The 21,291-nt window shown below is 40.6% G+C and overlaps 1 protein-coding gene across 6 annotated transcripts in view; it reads left to right on the forward strand.

Moving 5' to 3' along the window:
• Window positions 1-21,291, forward strand: part of TGFBR3 (transforming growth factor beta receptor 3) — a 194,417-nt gene that overhangs the window by 125,000 nt on the left and 48,126 nt on the right. For all 6 annotated transcript variants that reach the window (XM_081307666.1, XM_081307667.1, XM_081307669.1 and 3 more), the window contains one exon: window positions 17,134-17,317. In XM_081307666.1, the coding sequence (XP_081163792.1) occupies window positions 17,134-17,317 (184 nt within the window). The remainder of the gene's footprint in view (window positions 1-17,133; window positions 17,318-21,291) is intronic.

Consider the following 21,291-nt stretch of genomic DNA (forward strand, 5'->3'; position numbering starts at 1 on the left):
GGGGACTGAGTTCATTTGTCAGATGGGAGTGAGATCTTTTTCTTTTCTTTATGTGTGTAACTTACATACATTGTCATTCTTGTAATGTTTCCATGGGAGATTAGAGTATTGCTTTTGCCCTGGCTCGAGTTCAGGTTTATGCAAGCTCATATTCAGAGGGCAGCATCTCAGAGCTTTCCTCAGGGACATGTGTCAACACGTAGAGTGTTAAGAACATGGAGTAGTTTCAACCCTTAGCTTTTTACATTTTAGCAAAAAAAAATTACAAACAGAATAATCATCATAAATGTTTCAAGAAAAAATTAATAGTATGTTTTCAGTCATTTTGTTGGAAGAAAGTAATCTGGCTTGAGATACAAAATAAAAACACCAAGAATTTAAAAATGGTTGCATGGGTTTGTGTTTCTTGAATGCATGATTGGCAGATATTATAATCTTATGGCTCATGAATATGTAGCTTTGCAAATTATAAATGTATGTTCAGGGGCATGGAAGTTATTATTTCTTTCAAACAAACCTTTTTTTTAAAAAAAAACATTGAGTCATGATATATGTTAATAGAAAACATGTTTCAGATCACATTTCACATTTCAGGGATTGGGAGGAAATAGGCAAATACAGTCCTCCCAGGAGTTGGGAAGGGAGAATGTGAGCTTTTCTTCTTTCAGAATGTAGAGGTCAATCCTCATTAGGGAGGTAAATATTTCAATATTGTTGCAGTAAGTTTATCTTTGCTGGACTTTATGTGCACAAAATACATCAAAGGATAATCTCCTTAATGCCTTTCTGTGTGGGGGCCATTACGAGTTCTAGGGCCAATCTATTGATCCTACTTAAATATAAACCTGGATTCTTGAGAAGTGCCTATTCTCCTTAACGGTATGTCTTTCCTCCCCTGGAATTGAGCTAGCAAATTCTTGGCATGGCAGGTATTTCTGAAATATCAATGTTTTTCTTTGCTTTTTCTGTTTTCATTGTTTTACTCTATTTTCCTAAGCAGGCAATTCTAAAAAGAGATTTGTGTATGCAGGAGTCAGGAAAACTGAAGAGGAATAGTAAAAGTTGGGTGTGGGGCAGGACAGAAGAGGGAGAATAGCCAATCCTTCATTGTGCAAGTGTTGAACTTCCGCCATTACTAAAATCATGGAAATGTGTGAAGTTGGGTGTGTGAGGCAGAGCTGCCCCAAGGGCCTGTAACATGAATAGCAGGCACTCACCCAACCGATAACTCAAGCTCCAAGTGGACCACAGCTGAGCTATAGTTAGCGTGCGTGTGCGCACGCGTGACCGGGGTGGGGGTGGGAGTGGGAGGGCGAGGGCAAGAGGGAGAGAGGGCGAGGGATTGATTGATTCCTGGAATGGCTTTTCCTCTGAGATCCCGACAGGCTTGTCTTTAACACGGGGAGCTGTGGCTTCTCTTATTTCACAAGACCCACTTCTTTTTTAATGTGTAAGAAGATGACTCCATCCATAACTTGGCTTTTCCTTCTCTCTCTTGGCTTTTTTTTCCATCAGGGTAGGGGAGGAGGTTTTTGCTTGTTCTTCAAGCAATCTCATTCAAGCTTTGTAGAGATTTTTTGGAGTTTAAATAATATTTGTGTGTATGACCTAGAGCATTGTTCCTTGAATAATATTGGAATCACGGTGGTGGGAAGAGGATTATAATGTGGTTTCCTGGATTGTAGGTCCTCACCACCTTGGAAGCTGCATTTTAACTTATTTCTGCCTGTGATAAACTAGTCTGCAAGTCATGCTTTGGGAAGCACCAGGCTTGAGATGTCTTCTTGACACTGATTTATTTCTGAGACCAAACCAAGAAGCAGATGGTCATCCTCAGTTCATAAACATGTCCTTCCTTAAGGGTGTAGCAGAGGAGGACCTAGAGCAGTGCTGTCCAATAGCGATATAATGTGACCACACATGTAATGCAAGCCTTCTACTAGTGTATTTAAAAAAGCAAAAGAACTCAGAAGAGTGGCACCTGTCTATGGTCCCAGCTAACTCAGGAGGCTGAGGCCCAGGTGTTCAAGACCAGCCTAGGGGACAAAGTGAGAACCCCCATCTGAGAGAAGGAGGAAAAAAATGAAAATTTTAATTAATATATCCAAAATAATATCATTTAAACATGAAATCAGTTAATGAAAATTAACAAGGTATTTGACTTTTTCTTGTAATTAAATCTTCAGATTCTGGTATGTATTTTAACATTTGCGACACAGGTTAATTTAACTAGCAATGTTCAGGTGCTTATTGGTGACATGTGGCCAGTGGCTACTGTATTGGACAGCAGAGCTATGGGCAGAGGTGGTCTTACTGAAGCCCTTGGCAGACAGATGACTGCTCATGACATCTGTTCTCATTTCTGCACTAGTCACTAGTCCCGAGTAATGACCTCAGAATCTTTCTCAGCTTAGAACTTTAGGCAGGCCCTGCCAATTAATCAGTCTTCAAGATTCATTCTTTAAACAAGTGCTTATTGAGTGTCTTTTTTCTGCTCATCACTATTCCAAATGCTTGGGTTATACCCATGCCCAAAGCAGACTTTGATGCCAGCCTCTGAAGGAGCTTGTGTTTTAGTGAGAGAAGATGGGCACAAACATAATAAATTAGTATATTATGTGGTATCGTAGAAGGTGTGATAGATGTGACAAAAATAAAATGTAAAGATGGCTTAGGGAAACCAGATTTTCTAGAGTGAGGGCTGGGTGATTGCATTGCAATTTGTTTATGTTTTGCAGTGTGGGGATCGAACCCAGGGCCTCGCACATACTAGGCAAGTGCTCTACCACTGAGCCACATCCCCAGCCTATATTCTAACTTTAGATAGTCCCTGTCAAGAAGGTAATGTTTGAATAGACTTGAAGGAGATAAGGTTAAAATGAAGATGAGAACTGCTACCTGTGATCTCCTGTGGCCTGAATTTTCATCAGAACTGTTCATCAGGGAGCATTCATTTTGGGGGTGGGATCAAGGAGGCAGGAGGGTGGGCTTAAATTAGATGAGGCCTTGTGGTGTGGCACTTTCCACAGCTATGTTCCTCTTGTCCTTCCTAATGAAGAACAAACCAACTTGGGAGAGGACCAGGAGAGACCGTCATGCAACCACCAGGCCTGAGTCAGTTGATGTGCTGAGATAAGTGCTAAGAAGAAGCAGCAGCTTAGTTCCAGGAAAAGGCAGTGCCCATGAGCGAGAATTTGTGCACTTCTCTTGCGAGATCAACCCTGAGGCTTCTACGGATCTGCTTAGGACTTTAAGAGTTAAAGCTAAAACACAGGTGTGGAAACAAAAGGGCTGGTTGCCTCTTTTGCTTTTTTCACAAACTTTTGGATGAGGTTATTGAATCTGATCCAGAAAAAATAATAAACTTGGCTCTCATTGCGTAGCCGTAAGTTCTTCTAATAAAACTCCCAGCACTGGCAGATAGAATAATGTTCTGCTCTTTAAAAAAGTCTGGTAGCATAACCAGAATTTAAAATACAAATGTCATGTGTGGTTCAAGTAGGGAAGAATATTCAAGCGAGGAGGGAGCTCAGGTGTGTCTCTGCAACTCAGGATTTGTTACATCGTAAGGTGCTTCATGGTTGCCCCTTCTACAGACCCTTGCTAAGAACCAGGATCCTTGAAGCTCTATGCTCTGTTCATTCCCACAGGAAGACATTTGTCATGTCAAGGAATGTCAGAGGATTGAGTTTTAATTAGCAAGCAGGAGGAAAGTTCAGTGTACTGTGGGGGGAGACATGGAACTCCTAAATATACTTTAATAATTGGTTTTTAGCTAGAGTTATGAGGTGAAAAATCAAATCATTAGCTTTAAAGCCTGACCCAAAACTCAGGTCCTGGGCAGTGAGGGAAACAAGGAGTTTGGGTAACAGGAATGAAGAAATTATGGCATATCCTTTCCTGTATGTAACAACATTGAACTTTCATTCGACAAGCAATTATTGGGTCTCTGCTCTGTGCCTTGTCCTGTACCACCACAAGAGATTCAGAATGACAAAGTGTTTCCTTGGCCCTCAGGGTGGTGTTTTTTGTCAAGCGAAGGCAGCAGGTTTGCTGATAAACTGAAGCCATTCACATGAGAGAGGGGGTAGGCTGGAGCATGTACAAGGCATATGGACAGCTGCATCTGAGGAGCGCAAGGGTCCTGGGAGGCTTCACAGAAAGGGTGGGGCGCCTGTGGTGGGGAGTAGGAGCAGCTCAGCAGGTGAGCAAGGCAGGATGGTGTCTGGCCCAGGCCGGGGGAGCAGGATGTTAAGAGACCCAACAGCATGTGGTCACATGATGTGTTCTGCAAGTATGATTGGTTCCACATGGTGAGTCTTGGGTACACAGGAAAGTGGCTTGAAATGGGGGATGGGCAAGACCCCCTCTGGCCATGGGCCACATTAAGATGCTTATCAGCTTTTCTGCATCAATAAGTGTTTCCTTTTTAGAAAGATCCCTCAGTTGACAGTGTGGAGGAGGGAAAGAGGGAACTGTATTGGTTACTGTAACAGTTTGGTTGACACAGAAGGGCCAGAAATGGGTTAGTAGCATGGCAAGGACCCAGGACTAAGGTGGAGGATGGGAAATGGAATAAATAGCCTTGGGAAGTTTCTGCCATTTATCCAAATATAAAATCCTTGTTCTTAACCTTTTATTTTTTTTTTCAAGCAATTCCACACTCACTCATTGTGACACAATAAGATATATATTTAGTTCTGCTCCCATTTCCTGGCACATAGCTCCTAAAACCCTTGGCATCTCCAAGGCGATAAATGACTTTTTCTATGCTCATGAGATGAGCAGCGGGGGGCTCTTGGATGGCCTGGATAGGGCTGGTTACCAGGTGAACCAACCAATTAAAACTTGAAACTTTCAGCTCCTCACCCACCTCTAGAGAAGGAAATGGAGCTGGAGATTGACTTAGCCACCAGTGAGCAATGATTTAATTCAATCCTGCCCATTTGAAGAAGCCATAAAAACATGCCTGAACTACAGGGTGGGGCTTGAGCATCCCTAGGTTAGTCAACCTATGGAGGTGCTGGGAGGGTGGTGTCCTATGAGGGCCTAGAAGCCTCTCCTCCAAACCTTGCCTCATGCATGGCTTCCATCAGACTGTCCAGAGATGGTTCCTTTTTAATAAACAGGTAAATGTAAACAACGTGTTTTCCTGAATTCTCTGAGCCATTTTTAGTAAATAAATGAACATGAGGAGGCAGTTGTGGGAACCTCATATTAATGCTGGTCAGTCACAAGTACACTTCATCTGAACTTGCAGTTGGCATTCTGATGTGGAGCCAGTCTTGTGGGACTGAGCCCTTGATCTGAGGGATGTGACACTCTCTCAAGGTAGATAGTATTAGAATTAAATTTAATTACATGACACTGGCAGGTGTTCAGTGGGCTAGAGAACTGGTTGATATGGGTAGACCACCTACTGTAACTGGAATCAAAGGTGAACTATTGAGAGTGGCAAGAGTACAAAGAACAACAGATTTTTGTCTTATATACCCATGTAGTTATTTCCCTTACAATAATGATTGCAAACCCTTTTCATATTAGAAAGTTATTTTCCCTTTATTTCTTAATGGGGTTTGCTATTCTCTTTACATTCTATTTTGTTCCACAAACTTTAAACCAATATGGGTGCCATGCCATGAAGATCACAGCAGGGTCTGAGGTGTTGACTGGAGAGTCGAAGAACTATGTACCTTTTTTTTTTTTTTTTTACATTTTTTTTATTGGTTGTTCACAACATTACAAAGCTCTTGACATATTATATTTCATACATTAGATTGAAGTGGGTCATGAACCCCCAATTTTACCCCAAATGCAGATTGCAGAATCACGTCAGTTACACATCCACAATTTTACATAATGCACTAATAGTAATTGTTGTATTCTGCTACCTTTCCTATCCCCTACTATCCCCCCTCCCCTCCCCTCCCATCTTCTCTCTCTACCCCATCTACTGTAATTCATTTCTCTCTTTGTTTATTTTCCCATTCCCCTCACAACCTCTTATATGTAATTTTGTTTAGCAATGAGGGTCTCCCTTCATTTCCATGCAATTTCCCTTTTCTCTCCCTTTCCCTCCCATCTCAAGTCTCTGTTTAATGTTACTCTTTTCTTCCTACTCTTCCTCCCTGCTCTGTTCATACTTGCTCTCATTATATCAAAGAAGACATTTGGTATCTGTTTTTTAGGGTTTGGCTAGCTTCACTAAGCATAATCTGCTCTAATGCCATCCAATTCCCTGAAAATTCTATGATTTTGTCATTTTTTATTGCTGCATAGTACTCCATTGTGTATAGATGCCACATTTTTTTTATCCATTCATCTATTGAAGGGCATCTGGGTTGGTTCCACAGTCTAGCTATTGTGAATTGTGCTGCTATGAACATCCATGTGGCAGTGTCCCTGTAGCATGCTCTTTTAAGGTCTTCAGGGAATAGTCCGAGAAGGGCAATAGCCGGGTCAAATGGTGGTTCCATTCCCAGCTTTCCCAGGAATCTCCAAACTGCTTTCCAAATTGGCCGCACCAATTTGCAGTCCCACCAGCAATGTACAAGTGTACCCTTTTCTCCACATCCTCGCCAGCACTTGTTGTTGTTTGACTTCATAGTGGCTGCCAATCTTACTGGAGTGAGATGGTATCTTAGGGTGGTTTTGATTTGCATTTCTCTGACTGCTAGAGATGGAGAGCATTTTTTCATGTACTTGTTGATTGATTGTATATCCTCCTCTGAGAAGTGTCTGTTCAGGTCCTTGGCCCATTTGTTGATTGGGTTATTTGTTATCTTATTGTCTAATTTTTTGAGTTCTTTGTATACTCTGGATATTAGGGCTCTATCTGAAGTGTGAGAAGTAAAGATTTGTTCCCATGATGTAGGCTCCCTATTTACCTCTCTTATTGTTTCTTTTGCTGAGAAAAAACTTTTTAGTTTGAGTAAGTCCCATTTGTTGATTCTAGATGTTAACTCTTGTGCTATGGGTGTCCTATTGAGGAATTTGGAGCCCGACCCCACAATCTGTAGATCGGAGCCAACTTTTTCTTCTATCAGACGCAGAGTCTCTGATTTGATATCAAGCTCCTTGATCCATTTTGAGTTAACTTTTGTGCATGGCGAGAGAAAGGGATTCAGTTTCATTTTGTTGCATATGGATTTCCAGTTTTCCCAACACCATTTGTTGAAGATGCTATCCTTCCTCCATTGCATGCTTATAGCCCCTTTATCAAATATAAGATAGTTGTAACTTTGTGGGTTAGTCTCTGTGTCCTCTATTTTATACCATTGGTCCACCCGCCTGTTTTGGTACCAGTACCATGCTGTTTTTGTCACTATTGCTCTGTAATATAGTTTGAAATCTGGTATCGCTATACCGCCTGATTCACTCTTTCTGTTTAGAATTGCTTTTGCTATTCTGGGTCTTTTATTTTTCCATATGAATTTCATGATTGCTTTATCTATTTCTACAAGAAATGCCATTGGGATTTTGATTGGCATTGCATTAAATCTATAGAGAACTTTTGGTAATATCGCCATTTTGATGATGTTAGTTCTGCCTATCCATGAACAGGGTATATTTTTCCATCTTCTAAGATCTTCTTCTACTTCTCTCTTTAGGGTTCTGTAGTTTTTACTGTATAAATCTTTCACCTCTTTTGTTAGGTTGATTCCCAAGTATCTTATTTTTTTTGAGGATATTGTGAATGGAGTGTTTTTCCTCATTTCCATTTCAGAAGTTTTGTTGCTGATATACAGAAATGCCTTTGATTTATGCATGTTGATTTTATATCCTGCCACTTTGCTGAATTCATTTATTAGTTCTAGTAGTTTCTTTGTAGACCCTTTTGGGTCTTCTAGGTATAGAATCATGTCATCTGCAAATAGTGATAATTTAAGTTCTTCTTTTCCAATTTTTATGCCTTTAATTTCTTTCGTCTGTCTAATTGCTCTGGCCAGTGTTTCGAGAACTATATTGAATAGAAGTGGAGATAGAGGGCATCCCTGTCTTGTTCCGGATTTTAGAGGGAATGCCTTCAACTTTTGTCCATTCAGAATGATGCTAGCCTGAGGCTTAGCATAGATAGCTTTTACAATGTCAAGGTAAGTTCCTGTTATCCCTAGTTTTTCTAATGTTTTGAACATAAAGGCATGCTGTACTTTGTCGAATGCTTTCTCTGCATCTATCGAGATGATCATATGGTTCTTATCTTTAAGTCTATTGATGTGGTGAATAACATTTATTGATTTCCGTATGTTGAACCATCCTTGCATCCCAGGGATGAATCCTACTTGATCATGGTGCACTATTTTTTTGATGTGTTTTTGTATTCGATTCGCCAGAATTTTATTGAGGATTTTTGCATCTAGGTTCATTAGAGATATTGGTCTGTAGTTTTCTTTCTTTGAGGTGTCTTTGTCTGGTTTCGGGATCAGGGTGATGTTGGCCTCATAGAATGAATTTGGAAGAGCTCCCTCTTTTTCTATTTCCTGAAATAACTTGAAAAGTATTGGTATTAATTCTTCTTTAAAGGTTTTGTAAAACTCCGCTGTATACCCATCCGGTCCTGGGCTTTTCTTGGTTGGTAGTCTTTTGATGGCTTCTTCAATTTCATCTATTGATATTGGTCTGTTCAGATTGTCTATATCCTCCTGACTCAGTCTGGGCAAATCATATGACTTAAGAAATTTATCGATGTCTTCACTATCCTCTATTTTATTGGAATATAGATTTTCAAAATAATTTCTAATTGTCTTCTGTATTTCTGTAGCATCTGTTGTGATATTGCCTTTTTCATCCCGTATGTTAGTAATTTGAGTTCTCTCTCTTCTTCTCTTCGTTAGCATGGCTAAAGGTCTGTCGATCTTATTTATTTTTTCGAAGAACCAACTTTTAGTTTTGTTAATTTTTTCAATAGTTTCTTTTGTTTCAATTTCATTAATTTCCGCTCTGATTTTAATTATTTCTTGCCTTCTACTACATTTGCTGTTGTTTTGCTCTTCCTTTTCTAGGGCTTTGAGTTGGAGTGTGAGCTCATTTATTTGTTGGTTTCTTCTTTTTTTGAGGAATGACCACCAGGCGATGAACTTTCCTCTTAAAACTGCTTTCATTGTGTCCCATAGATTCCGATATGTTGTGTCTGTATTTTCGTTTATCTCTAAGAATTTTTTGATTTCCTCCTTTATGTCTTCTGTAACCCATTGATCATTCAGTAACATATTGTTCATTTTCCATGTGATGTAGGATTTTTCCTTCCTTCTTTTATCATTGATTTCCAGTTTCATTCCATTATGATCAGATAAAATGCATGGTATTATCTCCACCCCTTTATATTTACTGAGGTTTGCCCTATGGCATAATATATGGTCTATTTTTGAGAAGGATCCATGTGCTGCTGAGAAGAAAGTATATCCATTTGATGATGGTTGATATATTCTATATAAGTCAGTTAAGTCTAGGTTATTGATTGTGGTATTGAGTTCTATAGTTTCTTTATTTAACTTTTGTTTGGAGGATCTGTCCAATGGTGAGAGAGGTGTGTTGAAGTCTCCCATAATTATTGTGTTGTGGTCTATTTGATTCTTGAATTTGAGGAGAATTTGTTTTGTGAATGTCGCAGCACCATTATTTGGTGCGTAAATATTGATAATTGTTATGTCTTGTTGGTGAATGGTTCCTTTTAACAGTATATAATGACCTTCTTTATCCCTTTTGATTAACTTAGTCTTGAAGTCGATTTTATTCGATATGAGGATGGCCACCCCTGCTTGCTTACGAGGACCATGTGCGTGGTATATTTTTTCCCATCCTTTCAGCCTGTGTATGTCTTTTCCAATCAGATGTGTCTCCTGGAGGCAGCATATTGTTGGATTTGTTTTTTTAATCCATGATACCAGCCTATGTCGCTTTATTGGAGAGTTTAAGCCATTAACATTCAGAGTTACTATTGATATGTGGTTTGAACTTCCATCCATGTTTGATTGTTTATCCTTTTTTTAAAAAAATTTTAGTTTGTTTCTCCATGATTGTCTTTCCCCTTGCCCTCTGTCTTTACTGAGGCACTTCCCACTGATGGTTTTGGTTATTGTTTTTCATTTCTTCCTCATGTAGTGTTTTGCTCAAAATGCTTTGCAATGCTGGTTTTCTGGCTGCAAATTCTTTTAACTTTTGTTTATCATGAAAGATTTTTATTTCGTTGTCATACCTGAAGCTTAATTTTGCTGGATACAGAATTCTTGGTTGGCATCCATTGTCTTTCAGTGTTTGAAATACGTTGTTCCATGACCTTCTTGCTTTCAGTGTCTGTGATGAAAAATCCGTGGTTAACCATATTGGTTTACCCCTAAATGTAATCTGTCTCCTTTCTCTTGTAGCTTTTAATATTTTCTCTTTGTTCTGTATATTGGATATCTTCATAACAATGTGTCTTGGCGTTGGTCTACTGTGATTTTGTGTGCTCGGTGTCCTGTATGCATCTTCAATTTGTATATCTGTTTCCTTTTTTATTTCTGGAAAGTTTTCTGTAATTATTTCATTCAGCAAGTTTCTCATTCCCTTGGTTTGAATCTCTGTACCTTCTTCTATCCCGATGACTCGTAAGTTCGGTTTCTTAATGTTATCCCATAATTCTTGGATGTTTTTCTCGTGATTTTTTACCAGCCTTTCTGAGTTGGCTAGACTCTTTTCAAGATGGTATATTTTGTCTTCATTATCTGACGTTCTGGTTTCTACTTGCTCCACTCTGTTAGTGATACTCTCAATTGAGTTTTTAATTTGGTTTATCGTTTCCTTCATTTCTAGAATTATTGTTTGATTATTTTTTATAATCTCTATCTCCTGATAAAGATGCTTAACTTCTTCTTTTATCTGTTTGTGAAATGCATTCTCAATGTGTTCTTTCGCTGCTTGAATTTGCTGTCTTGTATCCTCTTTAAGGTTCCATTCCATCTGTCTTAGGTGTTCCTTGAGTTCTTTATATGACCATTTTTCTGATGACTCTAGGTCCTCCTGAATATTTAGGCTGTCCTGCATTGTTTGTACTCCTTTTCTTCCTTGTTTTTTGAAGCTGCTCATGTTGCTTCTTGTTCTGTTTGACTGCTGAGTTACTGTTTACTCCTATAAATTAGTTTGATGCTTGGGAGGAAAGGTATTTGAAGGGAAGGGAAGAAGTCTCTAAAGAGAATGAGAGTAGGCAGGTAGAATTCAAGGAAAAAGGGGGGATAAGAAAAATGAAAAGACTAAAGAAGAAAAAGAATAGGAACTTCGTATGATGAGAAGGGCTGACCAGTTGTTTCAGCGGGATGAATTAATGCCGAGTCATAGCTGTTTGTCTGCTGGAAGCAGGTGACCGGGAGTTTGAATTCAGCGGGTCAGAGCTCAGTGCGTGTTCTCGGATCACTTGGATTTTAAATTTTCGCTCGTCTTATCAGCTGTTTCATATAATTCGGCAGCTCATTCGCGCGGTGAAGAGTCTGCTCTAAGGTGCTCCGCGGCCTTTTTTTCTGTATATGATATAGAAGCACCATTTGTTATTGACCTTGGATGAGTCAAATTTGTAGTAAAAATAGGAGATAGACAGCTAATTTTATTTTCAAACCTTTTTCTCATTTGCCATCGGCCGGGTTTTAATCACCTCTCAATCAGGGTGTCTGGGTAAGCTTATTAGGGGGATTCTGGACGAGCTCCCATATGTTATGGACAAATTCGGGACCCCCAAAAGACCACCAGAGACCCAAGATCGATGTAAGCAGCAAAGAGGTGTTTATTGCGAGCTAGCTCGGTCCTCCGCATGCACACACAGCAACTGGTGACGCTGAGAGGCCCCGAGCCCAGGGTTTGCCCTATGTACCTTTTTCAGAAGGTTCTTGGCAGATTCTCGCACAATACCCTTAGAAAAATGAAGTCAGTTCTGTAGGGTCACTTGATAGTTGGACAGACAACCTGGGCGACCTCACAGGGGTGTGGAGAGTACTTGTGAGGCATGGACTTCTCAGGAACTTCAGTGAAAACACACAGAATGTGTGCATAGGAAATCCCATTGTTTACAGCTAACAGAATAAAGACTTTTTACATGGCGTTACAGACTTGAAATACAAGTCTAAAAGATAATCAGGAGAGTTTGCATTTATATTGAAACAATTACTGGTGTTAGAGAAGGACAAAACAAAGACACATAGGTTTAGGTATCATTATCTTTACTACTACCTCCCCAGTGTGACCTGCCACTATTTCTTGCCTAGGGCTGTGGCTTGAATATACATGTCTCCTAAAAATTCATGGTGAAATCTACTCTTCAAAGCAGTATTATTAAGAGGAGGACCTTTAGGAGGTGATGAGATCGTGAGGATGCCTCCCCCGTGAAAAGGTTCTTATGAGAGAGACTGCATAACAGTGTTCAGTCCTTTTGCTCCTCCATCTTCAACCATGTGAGGACATGGCAACAAGGCTGCATCTTGGAAGCAGGGGACAGCCACAGCTCTCATTAGATACTGAAAAGACCAGCAACTTCACCTTGAACTTCCCAGTCTTCAGAACTCAGAGAAATAAATGTCTGGTGTTTATAAATTCTCCAGCCTCAGGTTTGTTATAGCAGCACGAAGTCACCTGGAGTATTCCAGGAGTTGGATGGTCTACTGCTCCTCCTCACCCTCAGTCTAGACAACATAGCTGATAAAACATTTAGTAGATGTTTTAATAAACCCTCAGTGGTGGCCCATCTTGCCCAGACTAACACTGAAGTTCTTGCAGTGGTCTACCGGGTCCTGTAGGGCCTTCTGGTCTCTGGGACCTTTTCTCCCTCCAGTCCCCCCTCGCTTCTGTGCTCCATCCATGCTGGCCTCTTTGCTGGTCCTTTGCCATGCCAGACCTTGTACTTACTGCATCTCCCCTGGGAAAGCTCCTTCCCTGGTGCCTGTGTGGCTTGCTCTTTCATTTCCTTCAGGTCTTTAACTTCTCATTGACTTTCTCCTTTTTTAACCATTACAAGGGTTAAAAGTATAAAACCCTTCTCTCTCAGTTTTTCTTATTCTCTAGCACTTGTTCATATGGAGGTGGCAAACCCTGAATCTGCAGAGCTGTTGTCCCAGTTTCAGTCTGGATCCCAGGAGAAGTCTCTAGAATCCAAAAGAGATGATGGTTCAGTAGGAAGGCTGTCAGGTGGGAGAATTCTCTCTTGTTCCGAGATGGTCAGCCTTTTTTTCTATTTTGGCTTTTAACTAATTGGATAATCACACTCATTCGTGAAGGAAATCTGCTTTATCCAGTCTACTAATTTAAATGTTATCCCCAAATACCCTCAAACACTAAAAATAACATTTGATACCGAATATCTGGGCACCCCATGGTATAGTCAAGTTGGTGCCTAAAATTAACCACCATTTGTCAAACCATACCTGGAGACCCTTAATCTTGTCCCAGCATATTTTGGAGACTATACTGGTGAAGATCTGACAACCAGGGTGTCTGGGGAGGAGTTGACGCTGGGAATGTTGCCCTGAAGAATCAACATGTGAAAAAGATCTTCTGATATTGGAAGGCTTATCTCATAGAAGAAAGAGGAAGGAATTCCTTAGTTTCATGAGTGTGGCTCAGACTAGTGGATAGAAGGTGAATCTTAACGGCTAGAAAGAAAGAGCAGAAATGCACTTTGGAAGCTAGTGAGTTCTTTCAGAAAGGGTTCAAACTGAAGCTCACTGTGCATCAAAAGTCTCACATTCTGGTCCTCTCCTGGTGGTGTTGACTGTCTGGCCTGAGGTAGACCATTAGCCTCTTGGAGGTTCCTTCCTCTGTACTGTGGAAGTCCTGGTAGCCTACCTCACAGGTCCTGAAGATCAAGGGGGAGAAACACCTGAACAACACCGTCTGCAACTCTGTGGGCGTGGGGGAGGCCTTTCTGGACCCTGGAGAGCTGGCAGTCAGGAGACAGTGCTGACTAAACCATTGCAGAAGCAGGAAATTTCCACTGACCTATAGTCAGGGACACCTCACTGCTCTTGGCAGCTTTGGTTTCTTCTTATTGGAATGTGCCTGAGGAGTGGCGGTGATTTTGTTTCCAAATTCTTTAGCCCTGAGTCTGTGAACATTATGGCTGCTGGCTTGGGAGGAGAAGTGCTCGGGCAGGGCTGACCATGCATCAGCAGTTGTCCCTCCATTCTGAAGTTGCATCTGATTTCTTCTCTTATTTACACTGTTGCTTTCTGGCTTCTGGCATGTAGTAGTGTGATATGTCACTTCTTTCACTCTGGAAAAAAAATGTTTTCCTTGTGAAACATATTTAAAACACAGGGTCATATTTAATGGCTGTAATGTGAATGAGGACACAAGCAGCAGAACATTTAGGAATTCTTGCCTACAAAAGCCAGACTGTTGGCAGTGGGACAAAGGCCTCTGTACTTGGTTTCCCAACTGTCTTCCATCCCACCCCCCAGGCTTGATAACAATGTTTTTTGTTGTTGTTGTTTGTTTGTTTGTTTTAATTTTGTAAATGCTTTTATCAAATGCTTTTTAGTGAATAGAAGATTTTACATGTGGGGCAAAGTCAGACAACAAGATAAAGATGGCCTGAGGTTCAGTGCTGATGAGCAGCTATGTGTCATGTGTCAGAGGAGTTACCCGTAGGTGGGCAGGTTTAGTGTTAGGCGGGAAGAAGGCTCACAGGCTTTTTCATGTGTGTATGACATCAAGCCAAGGTCAAAGCTAAATGTTCCCTGCTGGTTTTGCTCTGAACTGGCATCAGGACAGTTAGAAATTGTCATTACCACACTTGATAGCACTTTAGGGGGCATAATGCATAGTTGGAGGGCAGTTAATGGTCACTATTATGAAACAGTTTATTTCCAAGTCAGTACAAACTGTGAAGCCCTCAGTAAGTATGAAAAGGCCTGATTTCGATCATAGAAGGGGCTGTCATTTGGGGATTCAAGATAGGGATCCAGAAGGTGTTTGGTGATAACAGCTGGTATGAGTTGCCCAAGTGTAGAGCAGGACTTCTTGGCTAAGAGGACACACTGAGCCTGTGCTCTCCCGGTGCCTTCCACACCACTGGTGACTGTGTGACATGGGAATCACCCAGAATGCTTTAAAAAAATGTTGATGCCTGGTCCCCACCCAAAGATTCTCACCCACCTGGATATGGCCTGGGCATCAGAATATTTAGAAGTTTTCCAGGTGAAGGGACAGCGAGGGAATAGAGGAAGGGAAAGGGGGAAATGGGAGAAGGGAAGAACTGTGGGATGAAATTGATCAATCTATGTTACGTGCACATATGAATGTATCACAATGAATTCCACTTTTATGTATAATTATAATATACCTATTAAAAATAAATTTAAAAAAGGTTCTTCAGATGAATCCAGTTTGCAGGCAAGGTAGAGGTCACAGCATTAGTAACTAACTCATGGAATTGTTTGCCAGCATTAAAATACACACACACACACATGTGTGTATTTTTTAAAATTTTATATATATATATGTATATATGTATACATATATATGATTGAGTAGAAAATATTAATGTCTAGCACACTAGTTGGGTCTGTACTATTTTGTTGTATGTTAGTGTTGTAATGCTATTGTAAATGATAGAGCCATTTGCACAATCATGCACTCAACTTTCTTTTTGGTCTATTTATAACCCCTTCAGAAACTGCTTAGTTTTTTTTTTTAAGATAAGCTTCATCTTTTTTTAAAAAAAAATACCTTTATTTTATTTATTTATATGTGGTGCTGAGTGTTGAACCCAGTGCCTCACACATGCTAGGCAAGCGCTCTATCACTGAGCCACAATCTCAGTCCCAATTTTTGTTAAAGAGAGGTTTCCTGGTAAATTTCATGTAAGACATTTATAATTCTATGACTTGAAAACCTTTCTGTCCACATTTTGAGTTTTCACCTTAACATTGATGAGATAAGTTATTTTTTAAATGCTAGTAAATGACATGCGTATTTTTACCAGCAAATATGTTTGATTATAGCACAGCAACAAGATGATTTTCCTCCTTGGAATGTGTTAATTATTTATGCACCATGATGTTCTAGATCAGTGATGATCTAAATACATCCAACAGTAATGTGGGACTTGCATAAATCATCCTGCCAGTTTTATTAGGATTGGCTTAACAGCCTCTTGATTTCATTATCTGTTGGAATTTGGGGGTCTTACAAAATAAACTGTTGTACACATTCATTTCACTGTGATGAAACAGAGGAATGTAATGGAAGATTGACCACCTTTGGCCATTCTTCTAATCTCAGAATTTAGGAGAATATAAACCAAAAGGGCTCTCACTGTGGTGCCTGTTGTGGTGACTCTGTCCACAGATGTCACAACTGTTCCACAGAAAGTCATGTTCAGTTGCCAGCAAACCTTGGGATCACTTTCCCTGATACTGAAACCCATTATAAACTCATAAGGCCACCAACACTTTCCACTTGACTTGAGACACATTACAATCAGTTGACTCTTGGTACCCATAGGGAATTGACTCCAAGATCACCTCTATCTCCAGGAGACCAAATTCCATAGATGCTTGAGTCCCTTATATAAAATGACATTAGTATTTGTATATAATCTATGCATATTCTCCTGTATATTTTAAATCATTTCTAGATTACTTATATTATCCAATAATGTATAAATAGTATGTAAATATTTATTATACTGGGTTGTTTAGGGAATAATGACAAGGAAAATTCTGTACATATTTAGTACATGTACAATTTTTCCCAAAATATTTTAAATATGTAGTTTGTTAAATCAGCAATATGAATCCCATGTAAATGGAGGGCCAACTGTACTTGGACAGTATATCCTCAATATGGATATAAGAAAAATAACCAGGATAATTCTTATGATTACTCATATGGCACAATGTAGTCTCTCATCACAAAGTTCTTTCAATGTTCAAAGGGACATCTTGGGTGAGTACTTTTGCAATTATCTGGGAGAACTAGGCATGGGATTATTTCTTGAATCAACTGCTAGAGAAAAAAGAAAGAAAGAAAGAAAAGATCAGCCTGGATAACAAAGGGAAGAGAAAATCTGGTATTGACAAATACCCATCGGTGGTCTCATATGAGTGCTTTCTTTACTCATTCAGCTCTGGGTGACCTGCCATGTTAAACAAGCAATTCTGTTTCCTCTAGGTGTCTGAGGGCTCCGTGGTCCAGTTTTCACCAGGAAACTTCTCCTTGACAGCAGAAACAGAAGAAAGGAACTTCCCCCATGGAAACGAGGAGCTGTTAAATTGGGCCCGAAAGGAGTATGGAGCAGTGACTTCATTCACCGAACTCAAGATAGCGAGAAACATTTATATTAAAGTGGGGGAAGGTAAATTTTAAGTGGCTTCAGTTAATGACTGATTTATGATAGTCTGTTGTTTTCTTTTCTGAGGCCAGGTGGCTCGAGCCAGGAATCATAGGATTCTGAATGTTGGAGCTGGCAGGGTCTGCTCTCTCCCCCTCCCCTTCTTCCTTTTCTCTGTGGAAACTGGCCTGGTAATGACCAAGTGAGAAACCAAGAGTAGCATTTGAGAGAAGGAGAGATTGTTGTGTAGGATTTAGGTAACGTGTCTCTACAGAAGCCAGAAAAGAAGTGAGTGGAAGGGGAGAAGTGGGGGGTGTGGCGGGAGGGGAAGATGGTGGTAATGGATGCAGTGAAGGAGCTGGCAGGATGGGTCAGTTGCTAGGACTTCCTCTTCCCTATTATTCTGCAACTGTTTGGAGCCAATATCAGCTTATGGTATTGAGATATCAGTTAAATTTTGGACAATAGCAGAGGAAAAGTGTTAAATACATTTTTAACACTAATGCCTGTTGCAAGGACAAGGCATTGGAGAAAGGAAGTATATGGCCTTGATAAGAAATTGCCCATTTAAATTTCCTCACATTGCAGAGGGATATAAATATCTGATGACTCAATTTTGAAAGCCTATTATTATTTTGAAAAAAAAAACACCTTTTCATCATTATTTTTAGTTGAGCACATTGGGAATGCCTTAAGTTACTAGGAAATAACTCTTGTGAATGAGTCCTTGTTAAAATCAGGGGATATGTGAACATTATGTTTCAGGTCCTCAGCATCCAGTGCTTTGTGTTGAATTCTATAGCATCTGTCATACCTCCATCAACAGCATGGCAGGAGAGGAAGGGTTATTGAATGCTTGTTCCTAACTCTTTTTTGGATCTAGGCTGGTTTAAAGTGTTTTGAGACAGGTACAAGAAAGGCAGATACTGATGTTGGAGTGTGTGCTACATGCAGAGGCCACACTGGGGACTTTCCATATACCCTGCTTAACCCCAGAGTAATCCCAGAGTAAAATTATTCCCACCATTTTACAGAGACCTTAGTGGAAAGTTATGTGAACTTTCTCAAATCCACATCACTAGCAAGTGGCAAAGCCAAATCTCAACCTAGGTTTCCTGACTTAAGTCTAATGCTTGTTGCCTGCTTTAAATCTTAGCCACACAAGCATAATCTGAAAATCAAAGTGAGCTGGTGGATGCAGGCTTGTATAGTTGGGATGAGAGGAAGTGTTTTAGAGAAGAGTTGGGTTCAAAGGGTTTAAATTTGTCACTTGGCTCTCATGATAGCCAGGTAAGTAATCATAGAGGTCAAACCCCATTGAGACAAAATGAAAAAATCTCTTTTCATAAAATTTCTAAGCTGTGGCCAATGCTCTGCATTTCTGAAGCAGAAAGAATGTTGATTACCCCTTGGAATTTGTCAGACTAAGAAAAATTTGTAACATTTAGCTGTGAGGCCTCATCCCTCTGACAATACATGAGTTTCTAAGCATGGCAGTCACCTGCACTGTGGGCGAGGGGTTAAGTCACTTAAGTGATTAAGGTACACACTAGGTAGGGGAAATTAACTTAAAGACCTGGTGTCCAGTCCAGTAACTGATTTGAAGCCTCTGGAATTTGGCTTCAGTCATCAGCTGGGGTCTAAGTCACTAACCATGTGGAGGAACAGCTAAGGAGAGCAAGGTTTCTTAATTAAGTTGGTGGCTCATTGGAAATGTTGTCTAGTATCATCCTGGATTGAACTCTGCTGAGCCAACCTCCTTACCTAGCCTGTACCCTCCTCATTTCCAGGGACCCCAGGTCTTGAGCTTCCTCTTGCTCAAACCTGGCAGTTCTCAAAGTGTGATCCCATTGCCTGGCAACTTGTTAGAGATCCCATTTATTAGGCCTCCCAGGGCCAACTGAATCAGGAACACTAGAGTTGTACTAGCAGTTGGTGTTTTCATGAGCTCCAGGTGATTTTGGTGCTCCTCACATCTGAGGACTGTTTTCACCTGTCTACACAGAAGAATTGAGGAATGTCACTACTTTTTATATATATTTTTTTAAAATATTGTTTAGTTGTCAATGGATCTTCATTTTATTTATTTGTATGTGGTGCTGAGAATTGAACCCAGTGCCTCACACATGCTAGGCAAGCGCTCTACCACTGAGCCACAACCCCAGCCTTGAGCAGTAGCACTTATATCCCAACTGGTCTTAATAACTAGGCCTCAAGCAACACAAATTTACCACCCGAGCCTCAGTTTCCACAGCAGGAAAATAGAGCATTCACTTTACCTCCCAGGCTTATTCCTGTTCTCAGAATATGCCCTTCTGAGTCTCAAAGTCATCTGTTAAACTTTTCTTAAAATACAAATAAACCATGTGATGTTTCATCCCCCTGACCCCCATAAATTTGCTTGGTTCCCACTTGGGATTCCCCTTTGTGATTTTCTTTCTACTTGGCACTTGGTGTGAATTTTGATGCCAGGTATGCAGAAAGTCATTTAGGGGGAAAAACCCAGACATGTGATCAAAAGTGATCAGCTTATTCAAATTAGTGACAATAGCATCTGGACTGGAGCCCTTATTAACTGCAACTTTGGAACAATTAAACCTTTCCTAGTGGCTTCCCAACATGGGTGAAGTTTTTGTTATTTGTTTCAAATCTCACATCATTGTTTATGAACTCAGGAAACCTATGCCATGTGCCTATTACATGGCAGCTATAAGCCAGTTGCACCTGTGAACTGGAAATGCAGGCCACAATTCCAAGAGGGTCCTAGTCTCTTGAGTTCTCTGGCCCATACACATACCTTCTGATTCTCGATTAAATTTCAGCCAGGCTGCTAATATCATTTTCCATCCTGTGATCTGGGGGAGATATCACAGGGCTGCAGCTGCAGGGTGTGCATACCTCATCTGCACATCTGGCAAAACCCTCAGCAGATGTGGAGGAAGGCAGCTCTAGCAGCCCAAGTTGTGAAGCCTTGGTCTTTTCTCTCTGCGGGTGTTTTTAGAAAACAATGCAGAGTGCAGAGTCAGTGCTCTTTTGCAATGAGCTTACAAGCAGTCCTTGTGAACTGCTCTGTCCCCTCTATTCTGGAGCTGGTGCTGGGGATGCCATAGTGGTTGGAGCTATGATGTCACAGTGTGCACTTCAGACTTCAGCACAAGGGAGGTTGCACGAGTTGGGGAGGGGAGTAATGTCAACCCAAACTCGGAACTTCCTGGGATGATTCCTTACTCTCAGGTGAGACTTTCATGTGAATGTGAACCCTGGCATCCCAACCTTAAAATGAAAAAGGCAGAAATCTGTTTGATTAAAGTGCCAGGTCTCTGATTAATTACCCCTTCTGAAAATCTTGCTACACCTAGAACTTCCTTGATACTGGTCCCAGCTGTCAGACTGCCAGCAGTTTCTTTCAAGTTCTGTTTAAACATTTAAACCACGAGATGAAAATCCCATCAAGCCCAGTGCTGTGAAAATGGTGTGTGCCATGGAGGGAGTGTCTTCGACCCTTGACACTCCTCCTCGAGTGGAGGTGGTGAGCAGCACTCAACACAATGATGTTTGGAAAAGCATTTTGAAACTGTAAGGTGCCATATAAACATGAGTTGTCTGGGTCAAGATTATGAGAAAGGTGAAAGTCTGTCCTCCCTGTTTCCCCAGAACTCCTAGAAGTTTTAGCCTTCAGGGTAGAAAGGTCTGTGGGGAATAAACAGGAGGAAGTGATTAATGCTACATGTGTGGACCAGAGAATTCATGAGATGACTGGTTCTTCTATTAATTGAAATTACAAATATCCAAGGAGGAGCACATATGGCCTTAGGGTAGATAAAGGATTCAATATTGAGTATGCTGACTGTGAAATACCTATTAGATTTTTAGTGGGAAATACTCTGTAGACAAATGGCAGTACAAGTCTGCAGTTTGAAAAAAGGGTGACAGTCTAGGTCCAAGTGAAAGCCATTGGAGTGGCCAAGCTCATCTAGGAAAATAGGAGACAAAAAGGG

This window comes from Spermophilus citellus (genome assembly GCF_964194105.1).
Source record: "Spermophilus citellus genome assembly, chromosome: 9".
In the NCBI taxonomy this organism is placed as follows: domain Eukaryota; kingdom Metazoa; phylum Chordata; class Mammalia; order Rodentia; family Sciuridae; genus Spermophilus; species Spermophilus citellus.